The 27,552-nt window shown below is 55.3% G+C and overlaps 1 protein-coding gene across 1 annotated transcript in view; it reads left to right on the forward strand.

Moving 5' to 3' along the window:
• Nucleotides 1–19,937, forward strand: part of NTNG2 (netrin G2) — a 75,355-nt gene extending 55,418 nt beyond the window's left edge. Inside the window, exons 5-10 of the mRNA XM_040225448.1 lie at nt 1,895–2,067; nt 5,260–5,286; nt 11,429–11,530; nt 12,952–13,119; nt 14,987–15,121; nt 15,522–19,937. Coding sequence (XP_040081382.1) covers nt 1,895–2,067; nt 5,260–5,286; nt 11,429–11,530; nt 12,952–13,119; nt 14,987–15,121; nt 15,522–15,757 — 841 coding nt within the window. The 3' untranslated portion in view covers nt 15,758–19,937. The remainder of the gene's footprint in view (nt 1–1,894; nt 2,068–5,259; nt 5,287–11,428; nt 11,531–12,951; nt 13,120–14,986; nt 15,122–15,521) is intronic.
• Nucleotides 19,938–27,552: the final 7,615 nt, after the last annotated feature.

Here is a 27,552-nt window from a genome sequence, read left to right on the forward strand (position 1 = left end):
TGTCATACTGATCACTCCACTGTCCTTCAAATCCCTTGGGCTCCACCTGTTAATCAACTCCCTGCCCTTCCCTCACCACTGATTTTTTTTCCTTGTCTCCCTGCTGGACGCTATGCTCCATCAGAATAAGGACCCCATCTGCTTTATCAACCATTGTACTTACCATTCCCAGCTCAGAGTCTGGCACATAACAGGTGCCCTATAAATATTTTTCTTTGCTTATTTTAATAAAAAGAAAATTCTACCAAACATGTTATTCTGCTTTTTACAAATATTGACAATATATCTTGGAAATCTTCCCATATCAGAATGTAGAGCACTCTGTCTCTCTCTTTTATTACAGAGGTTTTCCAACATGCATACAAAAATAGAATCTACTGTAATGAACTGCCACATACCTGTCACCCAACTTCAGCAATTAACTCATAGCCTTTCTCGTTTTGTCTGCGTCTCTCCCCATGTTCTCCCTTTCTGTGTTATTCTGAAGCAGATCCCAGCCATCAGATCATTTCATCTGTAAATATTTGTGTGTCTCTAGAGATAAGGACTTTTAAAAACATAATCACAATACCATCACTGCAGTTAATAAACATTAATTTAACATTGGGCTTCCCTGGTGGCTCAGATGGTAAAGAACCCACCTGCAATGCAGGAGACCCAGGTTTGATCCCTGGGTCAAGAAGATCTCCTGGAGAGGGGAATGGCTACCCACTCCGGTATTCTTGCCTGGAGAATTTCATGGACAGAGGAACCTGGTGGGCTACAGTCCATGGGGTCACAGAGTTGGACACGACTGAGCAACTAACACACACACAATTTAATATCACCAAATGTAGTTAGTGTTCAAACTGTCTCACAAATACGCTTTGTTTATCTGAGTTTAGGGGTTGTTTGAACCAAGGCCCAGATGAGGTCCAGTCCTGCCCTTGGTTGCTTTGCCCTTGAGGTTTGTCTTGATCTGGGTTCCTCCTTCCTCTGTATCAAGTTTTGGCTCCCCCTTGCAATTCATCGGTCCTACAAGCTATGTCATCACTTCTGGATTTTGCTGGCTGCATTCCCCCCTGGTGTTGTTTAGTATGTTTCTCTGTCCTCTGTATTCCCTGATGAGTTCATAGCTGATCCAGAATCTGCTCCAGAGCATTGATCAGATTCAAGTTCGATTTGTCTTGACAAGGCCGCTCCAGGGTGGGCTGTACCCTCCCACTGGGAAGTTTTTCTCTGGACGTCTCTGTTGCTGCTCTGTGCTCACAGCCATCCATTCAGTAGGGGATGCTGTATGATGACTTTCTAATTCTATCTTTCCTTCTTCAATTAGCAGCTGGACTGCTTCTATAAAAAGAAACATCCCCTCATCAACTGTTGGTTACCTGGAGGTACACTTTATAAGGCCATGCAAGAAAAATGTTTGATTCTTTCCCTTTATTTACTGATTTCAGAATGATGAGTTGCCTATAAATATTTGAATGAATGAATGAATAATACATGTGTGGATGAATTGACAGGGTTTTGGGAATCAGGGCTTCTTTCTTCCCTCAAGGGCACGGGTGTGGGCCACAGCCAAGAGTGGGGATGCCACCTGAGGCCAAGGCCAGGTCCATGCAACCAGGGGCAGGTAACTCTTGCTACCTGTCAACCACGATGGTTGAGAGCCACGGCAGTCGAAAGCTGTGTTACTAAAAATACAGCATCTGGGACACCCGGTGAGAGGCAGGAGCCGGGCACCTCTTTCTGGAAGGACTCAGAATGGCGCATCGGGGCCACTTGCCCCAAAGGAGAGTCTTGGCAGGTTGGACAGGTGGCCTCAGGGTCCCTTCCCGGCCACCCCGGACACTCTCCCAGCCGGAACAGCCCGCCTGCACGCTCACTGATGTCTTGCCCCTCCATGTCCCCCCAGGTGCAAGTGCAACCTGCACGCCAACCTGTGCTCCGTGCGCGAGGGCAGCCTGCAGTGCGAGTGTGAGCACAACACCACGGGCCCCGACTGCGGCAAGTGCAAGAGGAGCTTCCGCACGCGGTCCTGGCGCGCCGGATCCTACCTGCCGCTGCCCCATGGCTCTCCCAACGCGTGTGCGTACACAGACTGGCCGTTGCACTCGGGCACCCCCCACCCCTCCCCACCTCAGACCAGCAAGGCCATGGGCTCCCCCAACCTTCAGCCTCAGGAGCTGCGGATCTTGTCATGAACATGCATGCACACACACTTGCACAAAGGTGTGCACACAAACATGCATGCACGGACACACGTGTGTGAACACACGCACACATCCACACATAGATCTGCACAAACATGCACGCATGCATGCACAGATGCATGTGAACACACGCACACACTCCCAAAGATATGCACACACAAACACGCACATGTGCACACGCTGACACGTGTGAACACATGCCCACACTCACACAGGTATGTGCACACACACAAAGGCGTGCACACAAACATGCAAGCATGCACACATGAGTGTGCACACACAAACATGCACACATGCATGTGCACATAGGAACACACACACAAACATGCCACGTGCATGCACAGATACATTTGTGAGCTCGTGCACAGATGCACAAAGGTGTGCACACGAACATGCACGCACTGACGCATTTGTGAACACATGCACACACACTTGCAAAAAGGTGTGCACAGAAACATGCACACATGCACTGACACACATGCACACACATGTGCACACATGGGCACACTCTTTTTAACCAAACTCCCAAGTGCCAGGCCTTGTCATCAAGACCCTCTAGCATGCCTGCATCCTGCTGGGAACCTAAGATGAGCTGACTCAGCATCCTTCTCACTGACCTTCCCCTTCATGACCCCCAGGCAGGAGAGAAGGCCCACAGGGTGTCAGGGAGGAGTGGGTGGGGACCCCTGGGGACCCCTCCCTCCAGGCTGACCGTGAGGAGCAGCACCATCCCTCGTAAATGTCTCAGTGTTTACAGGACATTTACAGGCACTGCATGGCACCAAATGCTACGGGGTCCCCCCTTGACCCTCCGGGTGGCCCCTGGAAGTGGGTCTCCTGGCCCCATTTTGCAGAGGGGTGCTCCGAGGCCCTGGCCATGCCCTCTACCCAGCCCCTGCTCTCTCGGCTCAGTCTTCCAGTGCCAGAGTCCATCCTCAGGGTGTGCCCTCACACACCTGCACCGTGAACACACTTCGGGGGTCCCCGTCATCATTCCCCAGCACAGTCCCTGGGTGTCTCCTTGAAGTTGAGTCCCAGAGAGCCCCCAGCTGCTGTGGATAAGGGCCCAAGCTTGTCCAGGGTGGGCTTTCCCCAGCCAGCCCCCCACCCCCCGCCAAGTGACTTGCTGACACTCGGCCAGTGCTTTGTCGAGGAGGCTGCACCAAGCACTTTATATACAGCTTCCCCGCCTTCTGATAGCCCCTCAGATGGTGTTTTCATTATGGTCCTACTTTCCAGATGAGCAAACTGAGGCCCAGCAACCCTCAGGGCCCTCCTAGTTTGGCAGCAAGTTAAGCGCCATCACTGAAGCCAGTTCCCAAGCCAGACTGGGCTACCAGGACCACTCAGCCCGCCCCTCCTGGGCACACTCTCTGGAGCCCATCCATCGGTGCCCTGCAACCGAGTGGTGAAAGCTTTATGTAACTTGAGGCTGATCAAAGCTGGAAGCCTCGCGATGAGGCCGTGACAGCATGTCGTGTGTGTGCCAGGGACACTCTCGAGGCCTTTGAAGGGTGATTTACCAGAGTCACAGCCCTCCGCGGGCCTTCAAAGGCACAGACAGCGCTCTGGGTGACAGCCCTGCCCCACCCGGAGGACGTCAACCCATCTCTGTTGCCAGAACCAGTTCTTGAGTTGCTGTCACCTCCCTCTGACTCACAGGCTCACCTCCCTTCAACTGTTCTGCTGTCCCCCCACCCCCCCGAAACCCCTCTCTGGGCCCCGTTCTCCTCCTAGAAGGATCCATGAGATCCCCCGGCACCCACAGACCGATACCATTACCTGCAGGTCATCCTGTGGGGCCCCCAGGCCCATCCCCCCAGGCACCCCTCACTGTCCCGCCCCCAGAGTCACCAGGAGAGGCCCACACCCCAGCAACCACCCTGGGGCTCCTCATGCCCCATCCTTTGTCAGGACTGCCTGGAGGGGACGCTGTGGCCCCGGCTCCTTCCTCCTGAGACTGATGACTCCCACCCAGGTCAGACCGTGGCCTTGGGTGCCCGCAGCCCCAGAGCACAGACACACACAGACAGAAACGGCCAGCTCAGAGTCAGAGTCAGGCCTCTGCCGCTCAGAACTGTGGACCTCGGACAAGCCGTCTCTCCTGCTGAGCCTTTGCTCATTTGTAGAACCAGGACCCTGAAAGCCTGCTCTAGGGCTGTTGTGAACTGCAGCCCACCAGGCTCCTCTGTCCATGGAATTCTGCAGGCAAATGAATCCTGGAGGGGGTAGCCATTTCCTTCTCCAGGGGATCTTCCCGGCCCAGGGATCGAACTTAGGTCTCCTCCATTGCAAGATGGATTCTTTACAGAGAAACCCAAATTATAAAGTGAAAGTATTAGTCGCTCAGTTGTGTCCGACTTTTTGCTACCCCACTAGGCTCCTCTGTCCATGGGATTTCCGCAGGCAAGAATCCTGGGGTGGGTTGCCAGTCCCTTCTCCAGGGAATCTTCCAGGGATCGAATCTCCTGGATTGCAGGCAGATTCTTCACCATCTGAGCCACCAGGAAGCCCTGAGCACTGAATGGCTGGGGTGGGGGCGGTCCTCAGCATGGGCCCATGTGCAGAAAGCCCTCAGCACGTGACAGCTGCTGTGATCACCTTCCCGTCAACCCCACAGACATCCCTGCGTTTCCCAGATGGGCGCAGGCACAGCGGCTTCCCCCTGTGGCAGCTTCCATCAGAGCTTCCAGTAAACCAGTCTGTCCCTGTGCCTGGGACCCTCATGTTCTCCGACACCCCACTGCCCCCCAGAGGATGACCTCCCACCTCCTTGCCTTGCACTGGAGGACCTGAAAGTCTAAAGTCAAATGAGAAGGGTGCATGTGAGGCCCCCAGCAGAGGCTTATCAGCAGGTCACCTGATGGGGTAAGTCACAGCTCCAAGACTCAGTTTCCCCATCTGCCCAATGGGCTCAGAGCAGCCCTTCCCTCTCAGGCACCAGTGAGGGTGTAAGTGGAGAATCTGACCCAGTCCCTGCATGGTGAGGTGCCCCGGCCCCCCTGATGTCCTGTCCCCAGCCCTGCCACCTCCTCCTTACTCTGCTGTGACCCCCCTCTTTCCGCAGGTGCCGCTGCAGGCTCCGCCGTTGGCAGTAAGTACTCGCCGGGGCCACCCGTCTGGGGAAGGTGCCTGGGGCCCTCAGTGCACGAGCCTCTCTGCACGTCCTGGAAAGAACAGGAGGGGAAAGATGGGACTTTCCTGTCCTCCCCTCCGCAGGTCCACCCCCTCCTCCGATCCATTTGCTTCTTCCCCTCCTTCCCTCCTTCCTGTCTCTCAAGCCCTTCCCTCCAGCTTCTTGACTGGTGCTGCTTTGGAAAGATCCCTTTGTCCCACCCCCGCCAGGAACCCCCCACTTCTCCCACTCCTGCCAGCCAAGAATGGGGGTCACCTTCCATGACTGGTGGCAGAAGCCACCCCAGTCTGATCACAGGGTTTGGCCTCCCTCTGCACAGCCCACAGCTATCACCATGGCAGCTGCTCGCCCGTGGGGAGTCTGGGTGAGATGAACCAGGATCCCGGCTGCAGGGATGCTAGGGGAGGTGACCCAGACCCCCATGTGTCCAGCTCAGCTCAGGCCCCAGAGCAACCAGACTGTCTGAAGGAAGGTCTGGGCGTCCTAGGAATTCAACAGGGAAGGTGAGGGAGGGTGGGAGGGGGTGACCGACCGACTATCGTTAAGTCATCATCAAACATGCACAGTGCCGGGCATCAGCTAAGCAGGATCCTTGTACTATCTCATTCTGTCCTTGCAGCCAGCACCCCCAGGTGGGTATTGCCATCTGCTCTCAGATTCAGCAGGAGAGAACTTGCCAGAGTCAAACAACCAGCCAGCGGCAGACCCCCAAGTCTCAGGCTTCCAGGGGTGCCACCCTACCCCCTGCCATGGCTCTTTGGGGCCAAATGCAACCCCTGTGGGATGCCAATGGGCAGAGAGTGACCAGAGGAAGCTGGGTTCGGAGGGGATGCTGGGCCCCCCAGTGGGATAGTAAGCTGTTCGTCTGCACTGGCCCCCCGCCACTGACCCGCACCTGCACCCTCTCTCACTTTTCTCATCTCTCACCAGGCATCAGCAGGTCCCGGAAAGAGCCCATCCCCAAAGCCCCTGTGGCCACTGCAGCCACTAGGGGGGACCCCACCTCTCCTACCCCCCCAACATCCACTGCCTGGGCCCCAGGGGCCCCCAGCACCCTACAGCCCACAGGTGGGTGCCCAGCTGCCCTGCCCTTCCCCACCCTTTGCCCCAAATCCCTGCCCCTCTCTGCGATGTGGGGGTATCAGCTCTGGGGAGGGCAGGGGCTTGGCTTTTAGAGCAGAGGATGCCAGATCCAGAGTTGCGGGAGCACAGCGCCTAGAGGCCTCCAGGCAGTCCGGACCTCCTGTTGCTGGGGTCTAGCCAGGGTGCCCAGGGCTCGCAGCAAGCCCCTGGACCCCCCTCCCTAGGCACTGCTCAGCGTCGCCCAGAGAGCCCAGGGAGCCAGCCTAGGCCCTGCCCCCACAGCCATGCCAGCCCTCCAGCCCTGCCCCTGCCCCCCGGCGGCTGACCCCTAGGAGATGGACAGGGCAGGGTTAGCTGAGCAAACAGGGTTAGCTGAGCAAACACTCCTAAGATCAGCAGGGCAGAGGGGATTGCAGCCTTGAGCTGCGTAACCCCTGAGCTGGGCTTTTAGACTGTGAACTGCTGGGCCTTTGGGGGCTCAGAGTGGGAGGGGAGGGCCAAGCCAGGGGCGTGTGGGAGGCTTGGGCTTCTGGGGTGGCCCTCTGGTCTCCTCAGGGGAGTCCCGCCAGATCCTGCCTTCCGGGAGTGCCAGGACTTGAAAGGACTCGTCCTCCCCCAAGGGTGACAGGAAGATGTGGCCAAGGTCCCTGGTTCCACTGTCCGGGGCAGGGTGCCCTGACTGCGTGCTCCCACCCTGTCCCACCCCCTCTGCAGTGAGAAGCTGGCAAGGTGGGGGTCCCCTTACTCCTGGGGCAGTGCCATGACCCTTCCTCTCTCTCATGCTCACGGACCCTAGAAACCCCTGTCAGCGAGGAGAGGTCCCCGACTCTCTGGCCTCAGCTTGTTGTGGGGGATGGGGCTCAGCCCTCTCCCAGCTGCAGGAAAGTGCCCGCGCCCGGCTCCTCCATGGGGCCGGAGGCTGACACGCCACATGTCTTTTCTTTCTGTCCCCCTCCCTTCTCCACGGGAGGCATTTGCCTGGGTGGGGCGGGGGAAGGGGCCTGCTGGGAGAGCTGAGGATTTCAGGCTGGCCTCCTGGCCCAGTAATCTCTTTGGGTGGAGGACGTGGGTCACTGGGAGTCCAGGCTCCAGACGTAAGTTGGGCCAGCCTCCTGAGATTCCACGCTTTTTTGTTGTTGTTGAGTCTGTGATGGGCAGACTGGACCAAAAATAGTCGTGGTGGGTGCCTTGTCTGCCTGCAGGCAGTGATCTATCTGGGTGGGAGGCCAGACAGACACACACACACACGCGCACACACACACACACACGCACACACATCGAGGAACCTGGACTCCATTTTTGGAGCTGCTTCTGACGCGGGACACGGAGTGCCAACTGCAAAGCTGGGAATTAAGGAGAGTGTCAGAGTCAGGGCGGTGAGCCTGGGTGAGGGAAGGTATGAATCGTGAGGGTCCCCAGGACCCTGATGCTAAGAAGGAGGCACCCCTCCCTCCAGGCTGGACTATCGGACATCCAGAAAGGTCAGGGTCCTCTTTGCCTCTTGAGCCCAGGGCCGGGCTGGGAGCCCAGTCCCTAGCGGCCCACGTCTTAGGGGTCACCAATCCTCTTGAGCACTTGAAGCCCACGCCTGGGTCCCCGTGATGCTCCCCACCCCCCGCCACTGATGACGACATTCACTGTGGGGGGTGGCGACCGGGTGCCTCCCAGGCCAGGAGCTTGTAGTGGATTCCTGGTTCACAGCCCCAAGAAATGGGGACTGAGGTTTTCCTAGTCCCCCCAGGTTAAGGCTTAGGAAGCAGCAGCTGGGTTTTTACAGTATGTCAATGATCCCTCAATAAAGCTGTTTTAAAAAGAAAGAGTAGTTGTTCAAGGAAACAAGACAGGTCCTGACCTTGGGGCTCACTGACTTCTGATGCTTCCTGCCCACTCAGCTGCCCAAAGCCACAGTCCTGAGACCCTGGGGAGCTGTGAGGTGGTGCTGCCTTTAACGCCAAGTTTGCATGGCTCCCCAGTTTTGAAGGAACAGACGGGCATCCATCTGGCCTTGGCAAGCAACATGAGTCACTCTGAGAAGGCTCTTCCGGAACACCTGAACGCATCCCTGGAAAGTCCAGTCTTTCCCACCCCCAGGCCACCAGAAAGGTCCTGGTTCTCTCCAGGTGCCTCCCAACAGGTGCTTCAGGCTCTTTGGCCCAAGTCCAACTGGGCCTGTGGACCACTGGCCCGCATGTCTCTCCCTGCTGCCCCTGTCAAGCTGTTCTGAGGGTGGGGACTGCCAGAGGAGAGGCTGTTCAAGACCACTAACCCTATCCCCAGTGTGGCTGCGGGGGGTGGCAGGAGCAAGACTGCAAAGCACCATGCCTTCAGGGCGGGTTTATCGCCGCAACCCTAATTAAGCCCTTGCCAATTTGAGTCTCGAGGCCTCTTCTCATTGAACATCCCATAAATGTCAATTTCACATCCAGAGGCTCCCAGCTCCCAGCTGGAACATCCCCCGCACTTTTTAGCTGGTAGATTTTCTTTCTCTTTCTCCACCAACTGGCATCATGTGTAATCCCTTTAAGAAGCGGAAAATATCCGATTTCTCCCCTTGTCCCTCTGGGTTTGTCCTTTGAAATTCGGCACAGGGTGATTCTTCCATCTCTTGTTTTGCCAGCCCTGTCCGCATCACCTACTGTGGGTCCAGTTAGTCCTGGAAACGGGCAGTGTGGCACTTGGGGGCTGACTCATATTGGGGTCCCTGGTGAAGATGGGCCCAACCTAGGTCTCAGGGAGGATGCTCCGGTTGCCGGATCGGGGTTGGACTGGAAGCTTTCAACGACCCTCTGGGCATGTTTGGTGTCTTGGCCAGAACACACACACTCCCTTTACAGACATTGGCCAGAGACCTCAGTGCAGAGAGGTCTGGGCCCCGATACAGGACTCTGTCTAACTCCAGCCTTCATTCAGAACGGAGGCCACGCAGGGAGGGAGCTCCAAGAATGAGGAGTCCCTCTGAAGAAAGGGCTGTGCAACGTATGCAGATTCTCAGGCAGGGGTCCCTGTTCCATCTGGCATCCCTGCGCCCTTCAACAGGCTGCCTTAGCATAGATGCTGCCTCTCCTATAGATTTGAACCCAGTTCCACTTGGCTGGTGTAGACAGAGCCGCTTCTTAGAGTGCTGCTTCTATAAGGGGCCTGCAGGGGGTGATGCCTCAGGAGGCCCCCGGGACAGCCCCAGCCCCTCGCGTGACTTGGTTTTTCCTCTTCTCTCCCCCAAGAGTGGAGCAGGCCATCCACCGCTGCCCCGCTCTGGGCGAGCGTCCCCTGGCCCCAGGTGTCCTCCAGTGCAGAAGGTATGGGGTGGGGGTTGCTCCTGAGACTCTGCAGTGGAGGCATCAGGGCCACGTGGTGGGAACCGCGGGTGGCAGGGGGCCCCCGAGGGTGGAGGGGAGGGGCCTTGGAGCTCTACTCCGCACCCCCAACCCCACCTACTTAGCCAGCGTGACCTTACCACACCCGACCCCTTTCAGTCCTGCACTCTAACCCTCACCTTAACCCCCGAGAGCTCCCAAGCCCAGTGGAGACCCTGTCCTGAGAACAGTAATGCTCTGAGGCTCAAGAGCCAGAGAGGGCTTCCTGCAGGGGCTTGGCTCCTGGGTCAAGAAGATCCGCTGGAGGAGGGCATGGCAACCCACTCCAGTATTCTTGCCTGGAGAACCCCATGGACAGAGGAGCCTGGTGGGGCTACAGTCCATGAAGTCGCTTCTAAGGGAAGGGGGAAGGTAGCCTTCTGGGTGGCAGGACCAGCTGCGGCAAAAGCTTGGCGGTGGGACGCCGGGGAGCGGTGGCTTCACCAAGCAGGACGTGGGGAGGGCTCGGGGGGGGGGTCGCACTGAGACTAAGCCCAGAGCCTCATTCTCCCATTGCGTTGGGAAGAAACTCGTGTGGGCTCGAGGACTCGTCTGCACTTATAGTGGACACACCCAGGAAGCGCACAAGGTCTGCCTGAGTCTCCAAGATGGGACACTGTCCCTGGTCCCAGCTCACCGTTCCCTGGCGGTAGGACCTGATGCCAGGCTCGGGCGGCAACCCCACCCGCACCTCCCGTTCCCCTCTCACGGGCTGTGAATGGTGAGCAGGGCTTTGTGCGCCCCCTGCTGGTGAGTGGTTCCGGAGGCAGAATCACAATTGGGGAGGGTCTGCGGAGACCTCTGAGTCCAGGGGCGTCCTCCCCGGCGAAGGGGAGCCAGCTGGAGCAATCACATCCTGGCCCTGGACCGACTGGGGCACCGCGGCCTCTCAGGGAGAAGCCGAGGGGACCGTGGCATGCTCCCCCACAAATAAAGGGCTGGGGTTCTGGGCAGTCTGTGCTCCTGGCTGGATGGCTCCTGACAGTGGAAGGCAAAGGACTCATTCTGCGTAGAGCAGGGAGCTTGCTTCAGAAAGGAAGTGCTGAGTCGCTCAGTCATGTCTGAGCGACTTCATGGACTGTAGCCCGCCAGGCTCCTCTGTCCATGGGATTCTCCAGGCAAAAATACGGGAGTGGGTTGCCATTTCCTCCTCCAGGGGATCTTCCCGATCCAGGGATCGAACCTGCATCTCTTGCTTCTCCTAGATTGGCAGGCAGGTTCTTCACCACTGAACCACTGGGAAAGGAAGGGAGATGCCCACATCTTCCATGCCAGGTTCGCAATCTGGACTTAACCCTCACAGAAGTCTGGAGAGGAGCAGTAGTTCAGGGAGTCCAAAGTGGTGTTTTTCAACCACTCAACAAAGCGTCCAGCTTCAGCAAAGTCTTGAGCATAGCATGAGAGATGTCAGAAAATAATGTGGGAGGATGAATCCAGCTGAACTGACGGTAGATGGTCTCCAAGTAGGGGGGACCAAGGGCACACCGGGTTTTGCACGCTGCTGGCTGTGCTGTGTCATTTCAAATCTGAGCAGTGACAAAGCTGCTCCAGAGCTCGCCCAGGGTACCTTGGGAGCCTCTACTGGGCTTTATCTGGGCAAAGACAGCCCGCCCTGGGCAGCTGGACCACGGCTGATGAAAGGGCTTGTTTCTCATCTCTCCAAGCTGTGGGCACCTCCGCTGTTGCCCCTGCCCCCGCCAAGGCCTCCAAACTTTTCCAGCTCAGGCCCAAATCTCCTCAGGTGATGCCTGTTGAAGAATTCGAAGGTAAGAGGAAGGCCGTGGGGTGGATCAGCTCTCCTCCAGCATTTCTCCCCGTACCTCCAAAAAAAAGTGCCAGATGAGGACCAGTGATACCCGGCTCAGAAAACCCTCCCAGAGTAGCTGGGTCAAGGTGAAGCAGAGCCTGTCTCCCCTCTGGTCCTCCCTCCCGAGGGACCTGGGGGCCGGCATGAGTCAGAAGCACAGTGGGCAGGCACAGGGCATGCAGAGCAGCTGCCAGAAATAGCCTGTCCTGGCTCCCATGGGAGGTGTGGCCCAGGGGCTCATCTTGGTGGAAGCAAGATCGGGGACACAGGGTCAGTGACAGTAGTCCTTGGGACACCTGGAGGATGTCTCACCTTCTCACTGTCCCTAGAGGGACAAGGTGATGGGGACAGGAGGCCATGGGGCGAGAATGCCACCCAGCTCCTCCTGGGCACAGCTCGGAGGCTCTTTTCTTCAAGGTCTCCCATGTCCTTGACCCTGACACCTGGTCAGTCCTCCTTTCTCCCGTCACAAAGGGAAGGGTGGCTCCTCTAGGAATACATAAATGGTGTCTCACAAAGGGCATCCTTCCTTGTTCAAGGAGATGCTGAACCCCTTAGGAGGGGACACCAAGGGACGGCCCCTATCTGTGGCAGGGAAGGTGACCCTCCTCATCAAACTCCACCCCCTTGATGATGTCATGGGAGCCACCTCCAATCCCTGGGGGCCTCACCTCTGGGAATCCCAGGTGCCTCCAGTGAGAGTCAGAAGCTGGGCCAGGGCTGGCCTTGGAGGTCAAGGTGAGAATCTCAGGGCACAAACCTTAAGGCAGCACGTGCTGTCGGGGTCGTGAAAGAGCAGGCGCTGTGCTGCCAAACACATCTGCAGAACAGCCCTGGCTAATAAGAAAGGGTCCTGCAGGTGGGGGTTTCCTTGAACCGTCTTCCAAAGCAGCACGGGGAGGAAGTTCCTGGTCCTTCCCACCTCTGGCATACATGCATGCGTCTGCCCTTCACTGAATCACTGGGATACCGTGGTGAGCGCCATGTACCCAGGCACCACCCTCCCTGAGCTCACCACCCGATGGCATGACCCATCCTTCCTGCATGGATCATTTCTAATCACCCCAGCATCCCTCCAGGGAGTGCTTCACCCCGGTACCCAGCCAGGGCTTCAGCGGGTGCTCTCCCTGGTGCCCTGCCCTTGGAGCCAGGTGGGAATTTGTGGGCCGGGCCCATGCTGGTTCTCATTCTGGTTCAAAGCTAGGGGGCCCATCCCTCCCCAAATGGCACAGGAGTGTTGGAGGCCCGGGGCACCTTCCTGTGCCAGGTGCCGCCCGCCCCTGCCTCAGTTTCCCTGACTGCATGGGGGAGGGGTCGCAGGAGGGCGGCGTCTCCGTTTGCTCTCTGACCCTTGGCGTTTCTCATGCTCGGCCGGCCCAGACTGCGAGTGCTATGGCCACTCCAACCGCTGCAGCTACATCGACTTCCTGAACGTGGTGACCTGCGTCAGCTGCAAGCACAACACGCGGGGCCAGCACTGCCAGCACTGCCGCCTGGGCTACTACCGAAACGGCTCCGCGGAACTGGACGACGAGAACGTGTGCATCGGTGAGCCCTCGCCGGCACGGGGTGGGGGGAGACCACGGGGCGCAGGGCGCCAGAGAGGCCTTAGGTGGAGTCTGGAGACCCCTGCACTGGAACCCCCGGGGAGGCTGGTGGAGGTCATTGTCGTTCAGTCGCTCAGTCGTGTCCGACGCTTTGCAACCCCATGGACTGCAGCACGCCAGGCTTCTCTGTCCTTCACTAACCCCTGGGCTTTGCTCAAACTCACGTCCATTGAGTTGGCGATGCCATCCAACCATCTCATCCTCTGTCACCCCCTTCTCCTCCTGCCCTCAGTCTTTCCCAGTGTCAGCGCCTTTTCCAGCAAATCAGTTCTTCGCATCAGGTGGCCAAAGTATTGCGGCTTCAGCTTCAGCATCAGTCCTTCCGATAAATATTCAGGGTTGATCTGGAAAAATTCCAACGCCAGGGCCCACTCCGGCTGGGTGTTTCTAAGGACAGAAGCCTCCAAAATCTGCTCTATTGATAAGCTCCCCAGGTGGTTCTCCCCGCAGGCATTGGAGTTTCAGAACCACACGTTCGAGCCAAAGACAGGGTCCAGGGCTTGCCTGGCTGTGTGGTGGTGGTTTAGTCGCCAAGTCGTGCTCGACTAGTGTCACCCCGTGGGCTGTAGCCCGCCAGGCTCCCCTGCCCATGGGATTTCCCAGGCAAGAGTACTGGAGTGGGGTGCCATTTCCTCCTCCCGGGAGATCTTCCCAAGCCAAGCTGTGTGCCTTTCATCAATTCTCTTCCCCTCTCTGAGCCTGTTTCCCTGTTTGTAAAGTGGGAGGTGGATCAGGTCAAGAGTTGTCCAACCCTTCTGGGGGGACTGATGCTTTTCTTCAATTGAATCTTCTCTTGTGCTTTATAAGCCCTCCACACACCATCCCCTTCCAGTAAGCAAATGGTCTGCTTTTTTTACCCTTTGCGCCAGGCCTGGCTTTTGTGGTAAAGAAGGAAATAAATCTACAAGGGACCCTGGGTCCAGCCAGGGGCAGGTCAACCCCAAAGGTGGGCCCCATGGCCTGCAACCAGCACCCACTAGACTGGAATATGGTTCCCTGTAGAGGCCAGTTCTCAGCCCTGGGATGGCCAGCGCCCTTGGGAACCCCTCTGTCCATGCCCCGCCCAGCAGGCTGGCCCTGGCTGTGCAAAGCTGCAGTTGTCAGTCTGAATTATGGCAGCGGCCTTCAGATAATTTCATCAATTCTCAAGTGATCCCAAGGGAACCGTGCAGCCCATGTCACACTGGCCAGCCGCGGGGTCAGGGAGGGGCCTCTGGATCCGATTAGAGGCAGTCCTCCACCCCCCCCAGCACCTCCTTTTTCTTTGCCTGCTGCCTCCACCCCCGGCCCAGCACTAGGGACAAGGACACACAGAGTGGAGGCATTTGCCTCCCCCAGGGGGCAGAGGCCCCAGGAAACCGACTGGGAAGGGGCAGGGTGAGGCTGGAGGCCCTGGAGGAGAGCTGTGGATGCCTGCTACACCTTCCCGTCCCCACACACAGCACAGCCCGCAGGTCAGATGTCAGGTGGCTTCGATGAGGCCCCGCCCACCTGTCAGTCACCGCTCTTGGAAACTGGGGTGGATCAGCGCCCGCCCCAGTTACAGAAGCGGGAAGACCGGCCCAGAGAGCTGAAAGGGCTGGCCCAGGCCACATAGCGCCAGGGCCAGAAAGAGGGGAAGGGGCTGCCTGGATGGGAGGAAATGCCGTCTTCCCTCGCGATCTGGACACCCCACGCAGCCCTCACCCCACCGTCCAGCCGCGGATGCGGAGATCCGGCCGGGAGGGTGGCGGGGACTGGCGGGGTGGGTCCGTGCGGACAGCGCCCACAAGTCACCCTGATCACTCGCCGTGCGACTGTCGGTCCAGAGTGTAACTGCAACCAGATCGGCTCCGTGCACGACCGGTGCAACGAGACCGGCTTCTGCGAGTGCCGCGAGGGCGCGGCGGGGCCCAAGTGCGACGACTGCCTCCCCACGCACTACTGGCGCCAGGGCTGCTACCGTGAGTGCGCACCGGGAGGACCCAGGGCTGCGGGGCCCGGGGTGGGGCCTGATGCTGCCGGGGCCTGTAGGTGGGTGGGGCTGATGCTGCAGAGCGGGATGAGTAGGTGGGCGGGGCCTGATGTCAAAGGCGGGGTCTGGGTGGTGGGCGGGGCCTGATGCGACTGTGGAGTAGGTACCGGGAAGGGAGCTGGAAGCAAGAGGAGCTGGGAGTTGGTTGGAGATGGCAGGAGGCGAGAGGGCTTTCGGGGAGGAAGGGAGGCTGGCGGAGACCCGATGTTAGCCACCGAAAGCTTGGACCGGCACATCCCAGTCGCAGAAGCTCCAGCGCGGGCGGGGGTGGTGGTGGGTTCTGGGTGGATCAGACCACCGCCCGCCTTAACCGCCCCTCCGCCCCGCAGCCAACGTGTGCGACGACGACCAGCTGCTGTGCCAGAACGGGGGCACCTGCGTGCAGAACCAGCGCTGCGCCTGCCCACGTGGCTACACCGGCGCGCGCTGCGAGCAGCCCCGCTGCGACCCCGCAGACGACGAGGGCGGCCTGGACTGCGACCGCGCACCGGGGGCTGCCCCGCGCCCCGCCACCCTGCTCTGCTGCCTGCTGCTGCTGGGGCTGGCTGCCCGCCTGGACTGCTGAGCCCCGCGGAGGGCACCCCGGGCAGGGTGGGGGCCAGTCCGCGCGCCCTGTGGCGCCCTGCGCCCCTCGCCCAGAGAGCCGGGGGCCCCCGGGGGCCGGCGTCCGCGGCCTGGCGGTGAGAAGGGTGCGGCCTTAGCTGCTCCCAGGTGCTACTCAGCAGAGCCCTCCCGCCCCATCCCCCCTTCCCCGGTGGCACCTGCCCCCGCCCCTGCACGGCAGCGGGGGATGCTGTGGGGTCCTGGCCCCAGCGACCTGCGATTTTGGTCTTAGTTTTTCTATTACCCACCGCCCCTTTCCTTTTTTTTTTTTTTTGCCGGCAGTGAGACCGAGGGTGGGGAGAAACGCTGCTCACCCCACACCCTCAGATTCTGCCTCCTGCCACACACACACACGACTGTTGCAGACACCCCCAACGCCTGTCGCTGGCTCACCACCAGCCAGCGGACCCAAAGTCCAGTTGCCTACAACTCTAGTCGCTGACAATTCTCTTTTCTATTCTTGGTTTTCCTTTGCAACCCACCAGACCCCAGGCCTTTCCAGAGGTCTGGTGACCAAGGAGCTCAGTGTCTGGGCGCAGGGGGGTGGGAAGGAGGGTTGGGAGGGCCGGACACTTCTTTTGTAGAGAACTATTTTTGTTTGTATCAACTGCCCCTATGAAGGAGGGCCCCGGGTGGGGACGTTGGTCACCGTGGTGGGTGGTTGATGGTGTGTAATCTGACAGTAAAGAATCTGCTCACTGCTGCCTCCAGGGCCTGTGTTCTTTCTGCTCTTTTTTTACCCAGCAAGTGTGGAGGTGAAATGGGAACTCACAGAAAAGCCTTAAAGAAACGATTTCACTCTTAAGGCCCATCTCTTCCCCAGGCCCCTCTGTGAATAACGGGCAGGTGTGGCCAGCAGAGCTGTCTCACTACGTGGCCAGGCCTGGCCCTGCAGTGACCTCCGATGTTCCCCAGACTTGGGAGGTTGTCTCCCTCCTTTCCCTAAAAAAAAAAAAAAAAAAAAAATCCAAAGTGTATTGGCACTTTTCCTTAGCTGTCCTCAAATTTAAAAGCACATGGTAGACAAGGATTTGTTGAGAAGTCCCAGGAAAGGGACTGGCAGAGCGCGGAACAGGGCTGGACTCCGATGATTCTATTTATAATCCGGTATCGGAGGGGTATTTCTATCAGGCCCGCTGGACCCTCAGCCTCAGGCTGTGTCTCAAGCTGGGGCCGCGGCCTTCCGGCGCCCCCTGGTGGCAAAGACCCACAACCCCCCATCCTCCCCTTTCATCTTCCTCTTTCCCTCCCGAGCATCAGTAAGGGGACCAGGGACAGCCTGGGAATTGTGAAAGGAAGCTCGGAAGAAAGGGGTCCATTAGCTTAGCCCTGTGCTTCTGAGGTGCCCGTGGGTCTCTTTCTGGTCCTTGGGAGCTGGACTTCCCTGCTGTCTCTCAAGAAGGTCTGGCTTTACCTGGCCACCTGCTTACTTCCCAGCTGCCTCGGAAGATTCCCAGCACATGGCTCAGGTTCTGGTTCCTTGCTGTTCCTACAGCCTCCCCACCCCACCCCCCAGCACCTGCAGCTACCCTCTGAATGCAGCCGATCTTTCCAGGCTGGGACGTTTACCATAAAACTGTTCATTCGTCCTGCAAGTCCCCAGAGTAAGGCTCAGACAGCGTCTAATGAAACTTGGCCTTGCAGATGACAAGAGATTACAACACGGCCACAAGTGATATACAATGTGTCTAGGGCCTCTCAGGGCCAAACACCAGGCCCTTCTGGCCTCCCGATCTGTCTCAGCTCCCAACCCCAAAGTGCCTTCTGTTAGGTCCCCATCCCCCCTCTCCCTTACCATCCTCACCTTCTTAGTGACAAGCTCGCTAGCTCGCGGCTAAAAGCAAACATCCCTGGGGCACCTTGTTGCCTAGTGTGCTCACGTGACCCAGCTCTGGCCAATGGGCTACAAGCAAGGGTAATGGGCGTGGCCTCCGGAAAGAGTCTTCAAAGCCTTTGTTTGCCTTCACTCGGCACCAAGCCTCAGCTGGCGAGTTTGGGGCCCCTGCTTGTCTCTCGGCTCCCTCACCCTGATGCTCAGTCAGCATGGTTTGGGGAGCCACCCCCTCAGGATGGTGGAGCCCAGAAGGTGGAGATTGGTTTTCTGAGGACCTAGCAGAGCTGGGTGACCCCAGTCCTGGTTGCTTGCCTCTTCACTTAAATGTGTGAGAAAAAATAAACTTTGATGTGATCAAAAACACTGGTCTTCGGGTTTTTTGTCACAAGCGGTTTTTTGTCACAATTTACCGGTTCTTAAGTTATTGCCCTTTCCCACTCAGCATCTGGGTCCCCAAGTCCACTGAGGCAGAGACACTAAAACGCTCCCAGCCACGGCCCCCATGTCATAACACTGCCCATGAGGAAGACAATAGGTCACAGCGGCTTTAGGCCCAGGAGTTCAGGGCCTCACTGTCTCAAGACCCTCTTTCCAGGACAGGACCTGCCTCCACCTTCAGATGAGCAGGGGGTGGGGGTGGGGGCTTGGGGGGGACGAAGGAGAAGGGGGATCAGGCTGAGCAAATCCACCTCTAGGTAAACACCAGCTGATGGCTGCAATTTGTAAGCAGTGGCTTCTCCTTCTCCTCCTCGTGATGCTAACACAGGAGCCACAATCACTCACCTCTAAATACACACACAGAATCTTGGGTCCCTTGACAGAAGCAGAGCCTGGGACACGGGTTCGGAGTGTGGATTCATGGAGCGGGTGCTGTTTGGAAGATGAATGAGACGAATCGGATGGGGGCGGGGAGGCCCAGTGAGGTATACCTGAGGGCACCCACCGAGGCTCTGAGCAGAGACCCCATCCTGAAGCAAGGGGCAGGCTCACGTCATGGGCTTCATGCTGGATTTGGGGGCCCCCCAGTACAGAACTTGGGCAGCTGTAAGTTGTATCAGGCATTGCAGCATTGCAGGGGTGGTTCCCATAGACGGACTCGGGGCTGGGCATCAGCAGCTCCTATGTACACACACACACACACACATGCCCCTTGGTGTCACCCTGGCTGTGTTCCCAGGAAGGGTCCTGAGAGGTCAGGGAGGTGGGCAGAGCTCCGCCTGCCCTGACCCCTCTCAGCAGGGCCAGGGGCGCTGTGGCAGCTCCCCTGGGATCAGTGTCCACACGAGCCAGGGGCAGGGAGTTGGGGCACTCGTGAATCAGACTGGCAGCCCTGGTCCCCCAGGAGGCGGCCCAGGCCCTGACCCCGGCCAGAGGCTGGAGGGAAAGTTGCCAGCGGCCACTTGGAAAACTCTGACATCTTCCAGGCATAGCCCCACCTCTTCAGTGGTGCTTCCTGGTCCTGGACCTCATGTGTGGACATCTGGTTCTGAGCGGTTGAGAGGAGAAGGCTCTGCTTTCACAACGTGAATGGTGACAGCCACTGTCTGCGGGCCCAGCCGTGCGTCCTCAGGCTTCACCGTCACGAACTTCACCCTAGGACAGGACTCTCAGCCTCAGTGCCACCGACATGGTGGCACTGCCGGCTCGGGTGGGCGCAGCTGTGCTGTGCAGGTAGGATGTTTAACGGCATCCTTGGCCTCCAGTCTCCAGGTGACAGTCGCTTTCCCTCCCAAGTGGCGACAACCAAAAGTACCTCCGGGCATTGCAAATTGGTAGAGAATGTTCTAGGTGGAAGGACTGGTCTACCCAGTTAACAGATACGGAAGTGGAGGCTCTGATTTGGGAGATAACTTGCCTGAAGTCACACTTGCTAAGAAGCAGGAGCAGGAAGTGATTCAAGATGGCGAGAGTGTGAAGCCCAGGGCGGGGAGGGGGGTGCGGGGCGTCCACCCCGCAGGGCCTGCAGCTCAGGCCCAACCCCCTCCTCTGCTCCTGCAGCGGCTCCAGGACAGAGTGAGGCGCCCTGGGGAGCCAGGTGTCATCCAAACGGCCTTGCTGTCAGAGAAAATGCCTTGCCTGCTGCCCCCACGTGCCCCCTCTAAATAAGCAGGCCTGCTGCGTCGGCACTTTTAGTTATGAGGCATTTATGGGCGCCTGGGGAGCGGCTGTGGGCATCTCTCCGCAGGCCTGGGCAGGCAGGGCTGAGAGGGGGCTCCCCCCACGCCCGCACCCCTGCCCCAGGACAGCACCTCCAGCTAGGCCAGTCTCCCCAGTCCCTAAGGGACCCCTGCACATCTCAGGCCAGATGAGCAAAGGGTAAAAACCCAGGAAGAAGCTTGACTTGTTTTTGTTTTCTTATAAAACACAAATCACAACTTCAGGGAAGTTAGAAAAAACAGAAATGCTAGATAATAATTTTTAAATTAAAATCACCCACAATCTTCCATCCAAAGCTACTAACTGTTAATAGTTTCCGACATGCATGTCCAGCACCTTTTCATAAACAGCGCCCTTGCCCCCACGCAGTCTGCCCAGCATTTGTTAAGACCGTGCTAAGTCCTGTGCTGAGGCTGAGGCTGGATATACCTTCTATCAAGGACCCCTGAGATGAAGCTGAGAAGTGGACTCTGGGAATAGAACCATTTTACAGCTGAGAACACTGAGGCACCACAAGTATCTTGGTCGGAGAGCTTGGACACGGCATCAAAAGTCAACTGGGTGATTTAAGGTGAAAAGATGATTTGAAAGATCACAGGAGCCACATGGGGCTTCCCTGGCAGTCCAGTGGTTAAGACTCTGAGCTCCCAATGCAGCAGGACCAGGGTTCAATCGCTAGTCAGGGAACTAGATCCCACATGCTTCAACAAAGATCCCGAATGCCACAACTAAGACCTGGCTCAGCCAAATAAATAATTTTATTAAAAAGGATATGCAAAATCCCCACTCTTTTACTTTTTGCCCCTGCCAATGGCCCTCTTCCCCACCCACTGGCCCACCCATGCGTCTGTACATTTCATGGCTGACCCAGGGTCCACGTTTCCTTCCTTGAGTGGAGGGCAGGAGGCAGGGAGGGGCATGTTTCCAGAGGCAGAGGGATGGCACTGAGGGGCTCTCAAGTCCCACCACGTGGGTTTGAAGCTGTCCTCTACTACCTGGATGAATTTGGGGAAGTTACTTAATCCCTCTCTGCCTCAGTATCCTTATCTGTGAAATGGGGATGTGAAAAACAGCACCTGGTGGTCTAGGGGCTAGAACTTTGGGCTTTCTCTGCCGAGGCTGTGGGTTCAACCCCTGGTTGGGGAACTAAGATCCCACCAGCTGCACCACAGGGCGAAAATCAAACCAAACCAAACGATAACAAAACCTAGCACCTATATCATAGGGCTATCATGCGGGTCACAGAAGTACAGTGCTGGCCCAAATACATGACCAGTATCCGCTGTTGTTATCCATTTCTTCCCTCTTTCCCCCTGACCCCAAAACCTGTCACGTAGGTGTCGTGTCACATATACACATACATAGAGCAAAACTGTAACCCTCACCTTCCTGTGAGATCGCGGACATCTTCCTTCTGCCAGGATCTATCGGGGGTCTGTCCTGCCCCAAAGAGGTGCAGTCATCAACCATCCCCTCGTGTTAGCTCTAAGGCCGTGCCGAGGAGTTAATGACGACGCTAGGACTGCAGGATGGGCTTGTCTCTGGACCCCGTAACTACCTGAGGGTAGACTGCCAGGTAAGGGGTTTTCTAGTTGAGGCATCTCCGTTGCAAAGAATGGAACCCACACAGGCTGGCTCCTGTGCTCAGGGGGTTACTGGTGGGATAAGGGGATTTGGGTGCAGGCCAAGGGCAGGACTCCAACGAGGCCCCACCTGGCAGGGTGTCCTTGCACTCCGTTGCTGGGATAGGGGGCAGCTGACCATGCTCTTGTTTGGAGCCCTGTCATAGCCTCAAACCAGAAGCACCCATGGCTAGGCATCCTGGAGGGCCTTCCAGTCCTGTGTCCCTGCGTGACACAGGTCTGAGTCTTGCCTGGGAAGGCTCCTGTGTGTGTGCATCAGAATGGAATGGACAGACTCTGGCATGTTCCTAAAACAGAATACTAACCTCCACCCAAAAGAGTGGACCATCGCTATAGCTATCTCAGAAATGTAAGGGTGAGGGGGAGAAATTCAGTCACAGGATACCCACTGCATATATCACATCAAGTACAAAACTGAGTGCATATGATTTGGGGGTATATGTGCTGGAGCGGCAGCTGCGTGGCGCTGGAGCGAGTTTGAGGAAATACCCCATGTCTAAGGGCCAAGGAGAAGCCCCAGCAAGACAGTAGGAGGAGCAAAATCGCATTTAGAATCAAACCCCATCCCCGCCAGAGACACTCAGAGGGCCCAAACAAACCTTGTGCCCACGAGGACCCAGAGACCCCACAGAGACTGAGCCACAACTGTGTTTGGGTGTCTCCTGAGGAGATCCGGGTCAGCAGTGGCCTGCCACAGGGGCAGGGGCTCTGGGTGCTGCAGACCTGGGTGTGGCATAAGCCCTCTGGGAGGAGGTCTCCATTAACCCCACCATCGAGCCACGAGAACTTACCCAGGACTGGCAAACAGACTCTGGGAGGGCACAGACAGAACCTTGTGCACCAGCACCCAGGAGAAAGGAGCTGGGACCCCACGAGAGACCGACCCAGACTCACCCGGGAGTGTCCAGGAATCTCCGGGGGAGGCGTGGGTCAGCGGCGGCCCACTGCAGGGTGGGGGCACTGAGTGCGGCAGTGCGTGCATGGGACCTTTGGAAGGAGGTCGCCATCATGTTCATTAGCTCCACCATAGTTTGGCCTCAGGTCAACAACAGAAAGGGAACACAGCCCTGCCCATCAACAGAAAACTGGATTAAAGATTTACTGAGCACGGCCCCACCCATCAGAGCAAGACCCAGTTTCCCCCTCAGTGAGTCTCTCCCAGCAGGAAGCTTCCATTAGCCTCTTATCCTTCTCCATCAGAGGTCAGACAGACTGAAAACCAAAATCACAGAAAACTAACCAATCTGATTGCACGAACCATAGCCTTGTCTAACTCAGTGAAACTAGGAGCCATGCCGTGTAGGCAAGACAGACGGGTCACGGTGGAGAGGTCTGACAGAAAATGGTCCACTGGAGAAGGGAATGGCAAACCACTTCAGTATTCTTGCCTTAAAAACCCCATGAACAGCATGAAAAGGCAAAAAGATAGACACTGAAAGATGAACTCTCCAGGTCAGTAGGTGCCCAATATGCTACTGGAGATCAATGGAGAAATAACTCCAGAAAGAGTGAAGAGATGGAGCCAAAGCAAAAACAACCACCAGCTGTGGAGGTGACTGGTGATGGAAATAAACTCTGATGCTGTAAAGTGCAATACTGCACAGGAACCTGGAACGTTAGGTCCATGAATCAAGATAAACTGGAAGTGGTCAAACAGGAGATGGTAAGAGTGAACACTGACATTTTAGGAATCAGCGAACCAAAACAGACAGGAATGGGTGAATATAACTCAGATGACCATTATATCTCCTACTGTGGGCAGGAATCCCTTAGAAGAAATGGAGTAGCCATCATGGTTAACAAGAGAGTCTGAAATGCAGTACTTGGTGCAATCTCAAAAACGACAGAATGTTCCAAGGCAAACCATTCAATATCACGGTAATCCAAGTCTGTGCCCCAACCAGTAACGCTGAAGAAGCCAAAGCTGAACGGTTCTATGAAGACCTACAAGACCTTCTAGAACTTACACCCAAAAAAGATGTCCTTTTCATTATAGGGGACTGCAATGCAAAAGTAGGAAGTCAAGAGATACCTGGAGTAACAGGCAAATTTGGCCTTGGAGTACAGAATGAAGCAGCGCAAAGGCTAAGTTTTGCCAAGAGAACACACTGGTCATAGCAAACACCCTCTTCCAACAACACAAGACTCTACACATGGACATCACCAGATTGTCAACACCAAAATCAGACTGATTATATTCTTTGCAGCCAAAGATGGAGAAGCTCTACACAGTCAGCAAAAACAAGACCGGGAGCTGACTGTGGCTCAGACCATGAGCTCCTTATTGCCAAATTCAGACTTAAATTGAAGAAAGTAGGGAAAACCGCTAGACCGTGACCTAAATCAAATCCCTTATGATTAGACAGTGGAAGCGAGAAATAGATCCAAGGGATTATATCTGATAGACATAGTGCCTGATGAACTGTGGACGGATGACACTGTACAGGAGACAGGGATCAAGACCATGCCCATGGAAAAGAAATGCAAAAAAGCAAAATGGCTGAGAAGGCCTTACAAATAGCTGTGAAAAGAAGAGAAGCGAAAGGCAAAGGAGAAAAGGAAAGATATGCCCATTTGAATGCAGAGTTCCAAAGAATAACGAGAGATAAGAAAATCTTCCTCAGTGATCAATGCAAAGAAATAGTGGAAAACTATAGAATGGAAAAGACTAGAGATCTCTTCAAGAAAATTAGAGATACCAAGGGAACATTTCATGCAAAGATGGGCTCAATAAAGGACAGAAACAGTATGGACCTAACAGAAGCAGAAGATATTAAGAAGAGGTGGCAAGAATACACAGAACTGTACAAAAAAGATCTTCAAGACCAAGATAATCACCATGGTGTGATCACTCTCCTAGAGCCAGATATCCTGGAATGTGAAGTCAAGTGGGCCTTAGAAAGCATCACTACAAACAAAGCTAGTGGAGGTGATGGAATTCCAGTGGAGCTATTTCAGATCCTGAAAGATGATGCTGTGAAAGTGCTGCACTCAATATGCCAGCAAATTTGGAAAACTCAGCAGTGGCCACAGGACTGGAAAAAGTCAGTTTTCATTCCAATCCCAAAGAAAGGCAATGCCAAAGAATGCTCAAACTACCGCACAATTGCACTCATCTCACACGCTAGTAAAGTAATGCTCAAAATTCTTCAAGCCAGGCTTCAACAGTATGTGAACTGTGAAATTCCAGATGTTCAAGCTGGTTTTAAAAAAGGCAGAGGAACCAGAGATCAAATTGCCAACATCCGCTGGATCATGGAAAAAGCAAGAGAGTTCCAGAAAAACATCTATTTCTGCTTTATTGACTATGCCAAAGCCTCTGACTGTGTGGTTCACAATAAACTGTGGAAAATTCTGAGAGAGATGGGAATACCAGACCACCTGACCTGCCTCTTGAGAAACCTATATGCAGGTCAGGAAGCAACAGTTAGAACTGGACATGGAACAACAGACTGGTTCCAAATAGGAAATTACGTCAAGTATGTCACGGCTGTATATTGTCACCCTGCTTATTTAACTTATATGCAGAGTACATCATGAGAAACACTGGGCTGGATGAAGCACAAGCTGGAATCAAGATTGCTGGGAGAAATATCAATAACCTCAGATGTACAGATGACACCACCCTTATGGCAGAAAGCGAAGAAGAACTCAAGAGCCTCTTGATGAAAGTGAAAGAGGAGAGTCAAAAAGTTAGCTTAAAGCTCAACATTCAGAAGACTAAGATCATGGCATGGGTGGTCCCATCACTTCATGGCAAACAGATGGGGAAACAGTGACAGACTTTATTTTGGGGGGCTCCAATATCACTGCATATGGTGACTGCAGCCATGAAATTAAAAGATGCTTACTCCTTGGAAGAAAAATTATGACCAACCTAGACAGCATACTAAAAAACAGAGACATTCCCTTGCCAACAAAGGTCTGTCTAGTCAAGGCTATGGTTTTTCCAGTAGCCATGTATGGATGTGGGAGTTGGACTGTGAAGAAACCTGAGTACCGAAGAATTCTTTTGAACTGTGGTGTTGGAGAAGACTCTTGAGAGTCCCTTGGACTCCAAGGAGATCCAACCAGTCCATTCTATAGGAAATCAATCCTGCATATTCACTGGAAGGGCTGATGCTGAAACTCCAATACTTTGGCCACCTGATGCGGAGAGCGGACTCATCTGAAAAGAGCCCGATACTGGGAAAGATTGAAGGCAGGAGGAGAAGTGGACGACAGAGGATGAGCTGGTTGGATGGCATCACCAACTCAATGGACATGAATTTGAGCAAGCTCCAGGAGTTGTTGATGGATAGGGAGGCCTGGTATACTGAGGTCCATGTGGTCACAGAGTTGGACATGACTGAGCGACTGAACTGAACTGATATGACAAAACTTTATGCAAACTACAGAATTCGGGATGATGTTTACAACTAGGTGGAAGGGGAAGCGGGAGGATGTCTGGAAGAAGCATGGAGTGACCTTTCCAGGCGTCAGCCGTCTCCTGCTTTCCGTGATGGGGCAGTGGCACACAGCTGTTGATTTATGTCTTTCATTTTCCATTAGCCTCATATACGCTCTGATGTGTACAATTTATTTCACAAGAGTTTTGAGAGCCAGGTCTCTGCCAATCAGTGGTCTGACAATCACTGTGGACATACACCATCGCCGGCTCACAACTTTAGCTGCTCTGCAGCCCAACTTGCTTGGGATGCCAAACTGAAGTCAGTCAGGAAGATAAAAACCATCCCATCTTGGCTGCGTTCTAACTTTGGGAAGACTGAAAATTAGAGATAATGTAGTAAATTGAAACCATCCTAATGCTTTTATATCAAATTATGTTTGTTATTTGGAATGTATTTGATGGCTCAAGGGTTTTTAACATTTAAGAAAATTTGGCATTTTCATCAGATTAGTTATTTCAACTTGAAACCTACTGAATTGCTCAGTTTAGGATTAAATGGAAAAGTTTAAGACCGTTTTATTAAATGGGCTTTTTAAAAGAACTTTAGAGTTTGATTAGATTTACTAGACTGGTTTAAATACTGTTAGAAGAGGAGGCATTTGAAGGTTTAAAAAGAAAACCAGGGAACAGTTCCGAGAGCTTTCTGAGATGCTCTTCCTGGGTGGTTATCCTCAAATTTGCCTGGAGTAAAATTTCTCAATTCTTTCTTTAAAAAATTTAATTAAAAAAAAACTAAACAGATTTAATTTGTAAAAGCAGCTTATAAAAATGCCTTTTTATGATGGTAGACTGTAAGAGTCTTCCCTGGTGGCTCAGATGGTAAAGCATCTGCCTGCAATACGGGAGACCCGGTTCGATCCCTGGGTTGGGAAGATCTCCTGGAGAAGGAAACAGCAACCCACTCCAGTACTCTTGCCTGGAGAGTCCCACGGACGGAGCCGCCTGGTAGGCTACAGTCCATGGGGTCGCAAAGAGCCCGACACCAGAGTCAACAGTTTCAGTCACTCACAGATACCGGGGCGGATGTGGCAACGGAAGCACTGGCAATACTTTGCTGTTTTCTGGAGGACCAGAGGAGAGGCCTCAATCTCATAGAAAGCCCACCCCTCCACCCAGAGGAGCCTGGGTAAGACGTCCTGGGGTCCTGAGGAATGACGTGTGTGCGGAGCCCCTGCTGTTATTTTTGAAATCTCTTGTCTCTTGCTGCTTCCCCCGGAGGGGGAGCCCCGTTGAGCAGATCTTTGTTACAGTGCAGGGGTTGACAATGTGATCTGTATAGGGGACCTACGAAAGTTAGTTTTAGGTTCATTTGTTGCTTTAATCATCTAACGTTAAGGGGATGACAGAGGACAAGACGGTTGACAACATCACCGACTCAATGGACATGAGTCTGGGCAAGCTCCAGGAGAAGGTGCAGGACAGGGAAGCCTGGCGTGCTGCAGTCCGTGGGGTCACAGAGAGTTGGACACGCCTGAGCGACTGAACGTTGTCATGAAACCCAAGGAACTATAAACGTAGTAGAATCTTTGAGGACATTCTCCACCAAGGTGTGGGTAAAGGCAGGTGCCATCGGCGGACTCCCTGCCCAGCTGTGTTGGGGTGATTCTGGGTCGGTATCTGAGAAGGCGGCAGTGGGGGTCTCTGAATGTGGGAGCTGCAGAAGCTCAGAATCA

Source organism: Oryx dammah, unplaced genomic scaffold (genome assembly GCF_014754425.2).
Source record: "Oryx dammah isolate SB20612 unplaced genomic scaffold, SCBI_Odam_1.1 HiC_scaffold_25, whole genome shotgun sequence".
Lineage (NCBI taxonomy): Eukaryota > Metazoa > Chordata > Mammalia > Artiodactyla > Bovidae > Oryx > Oryx dammah.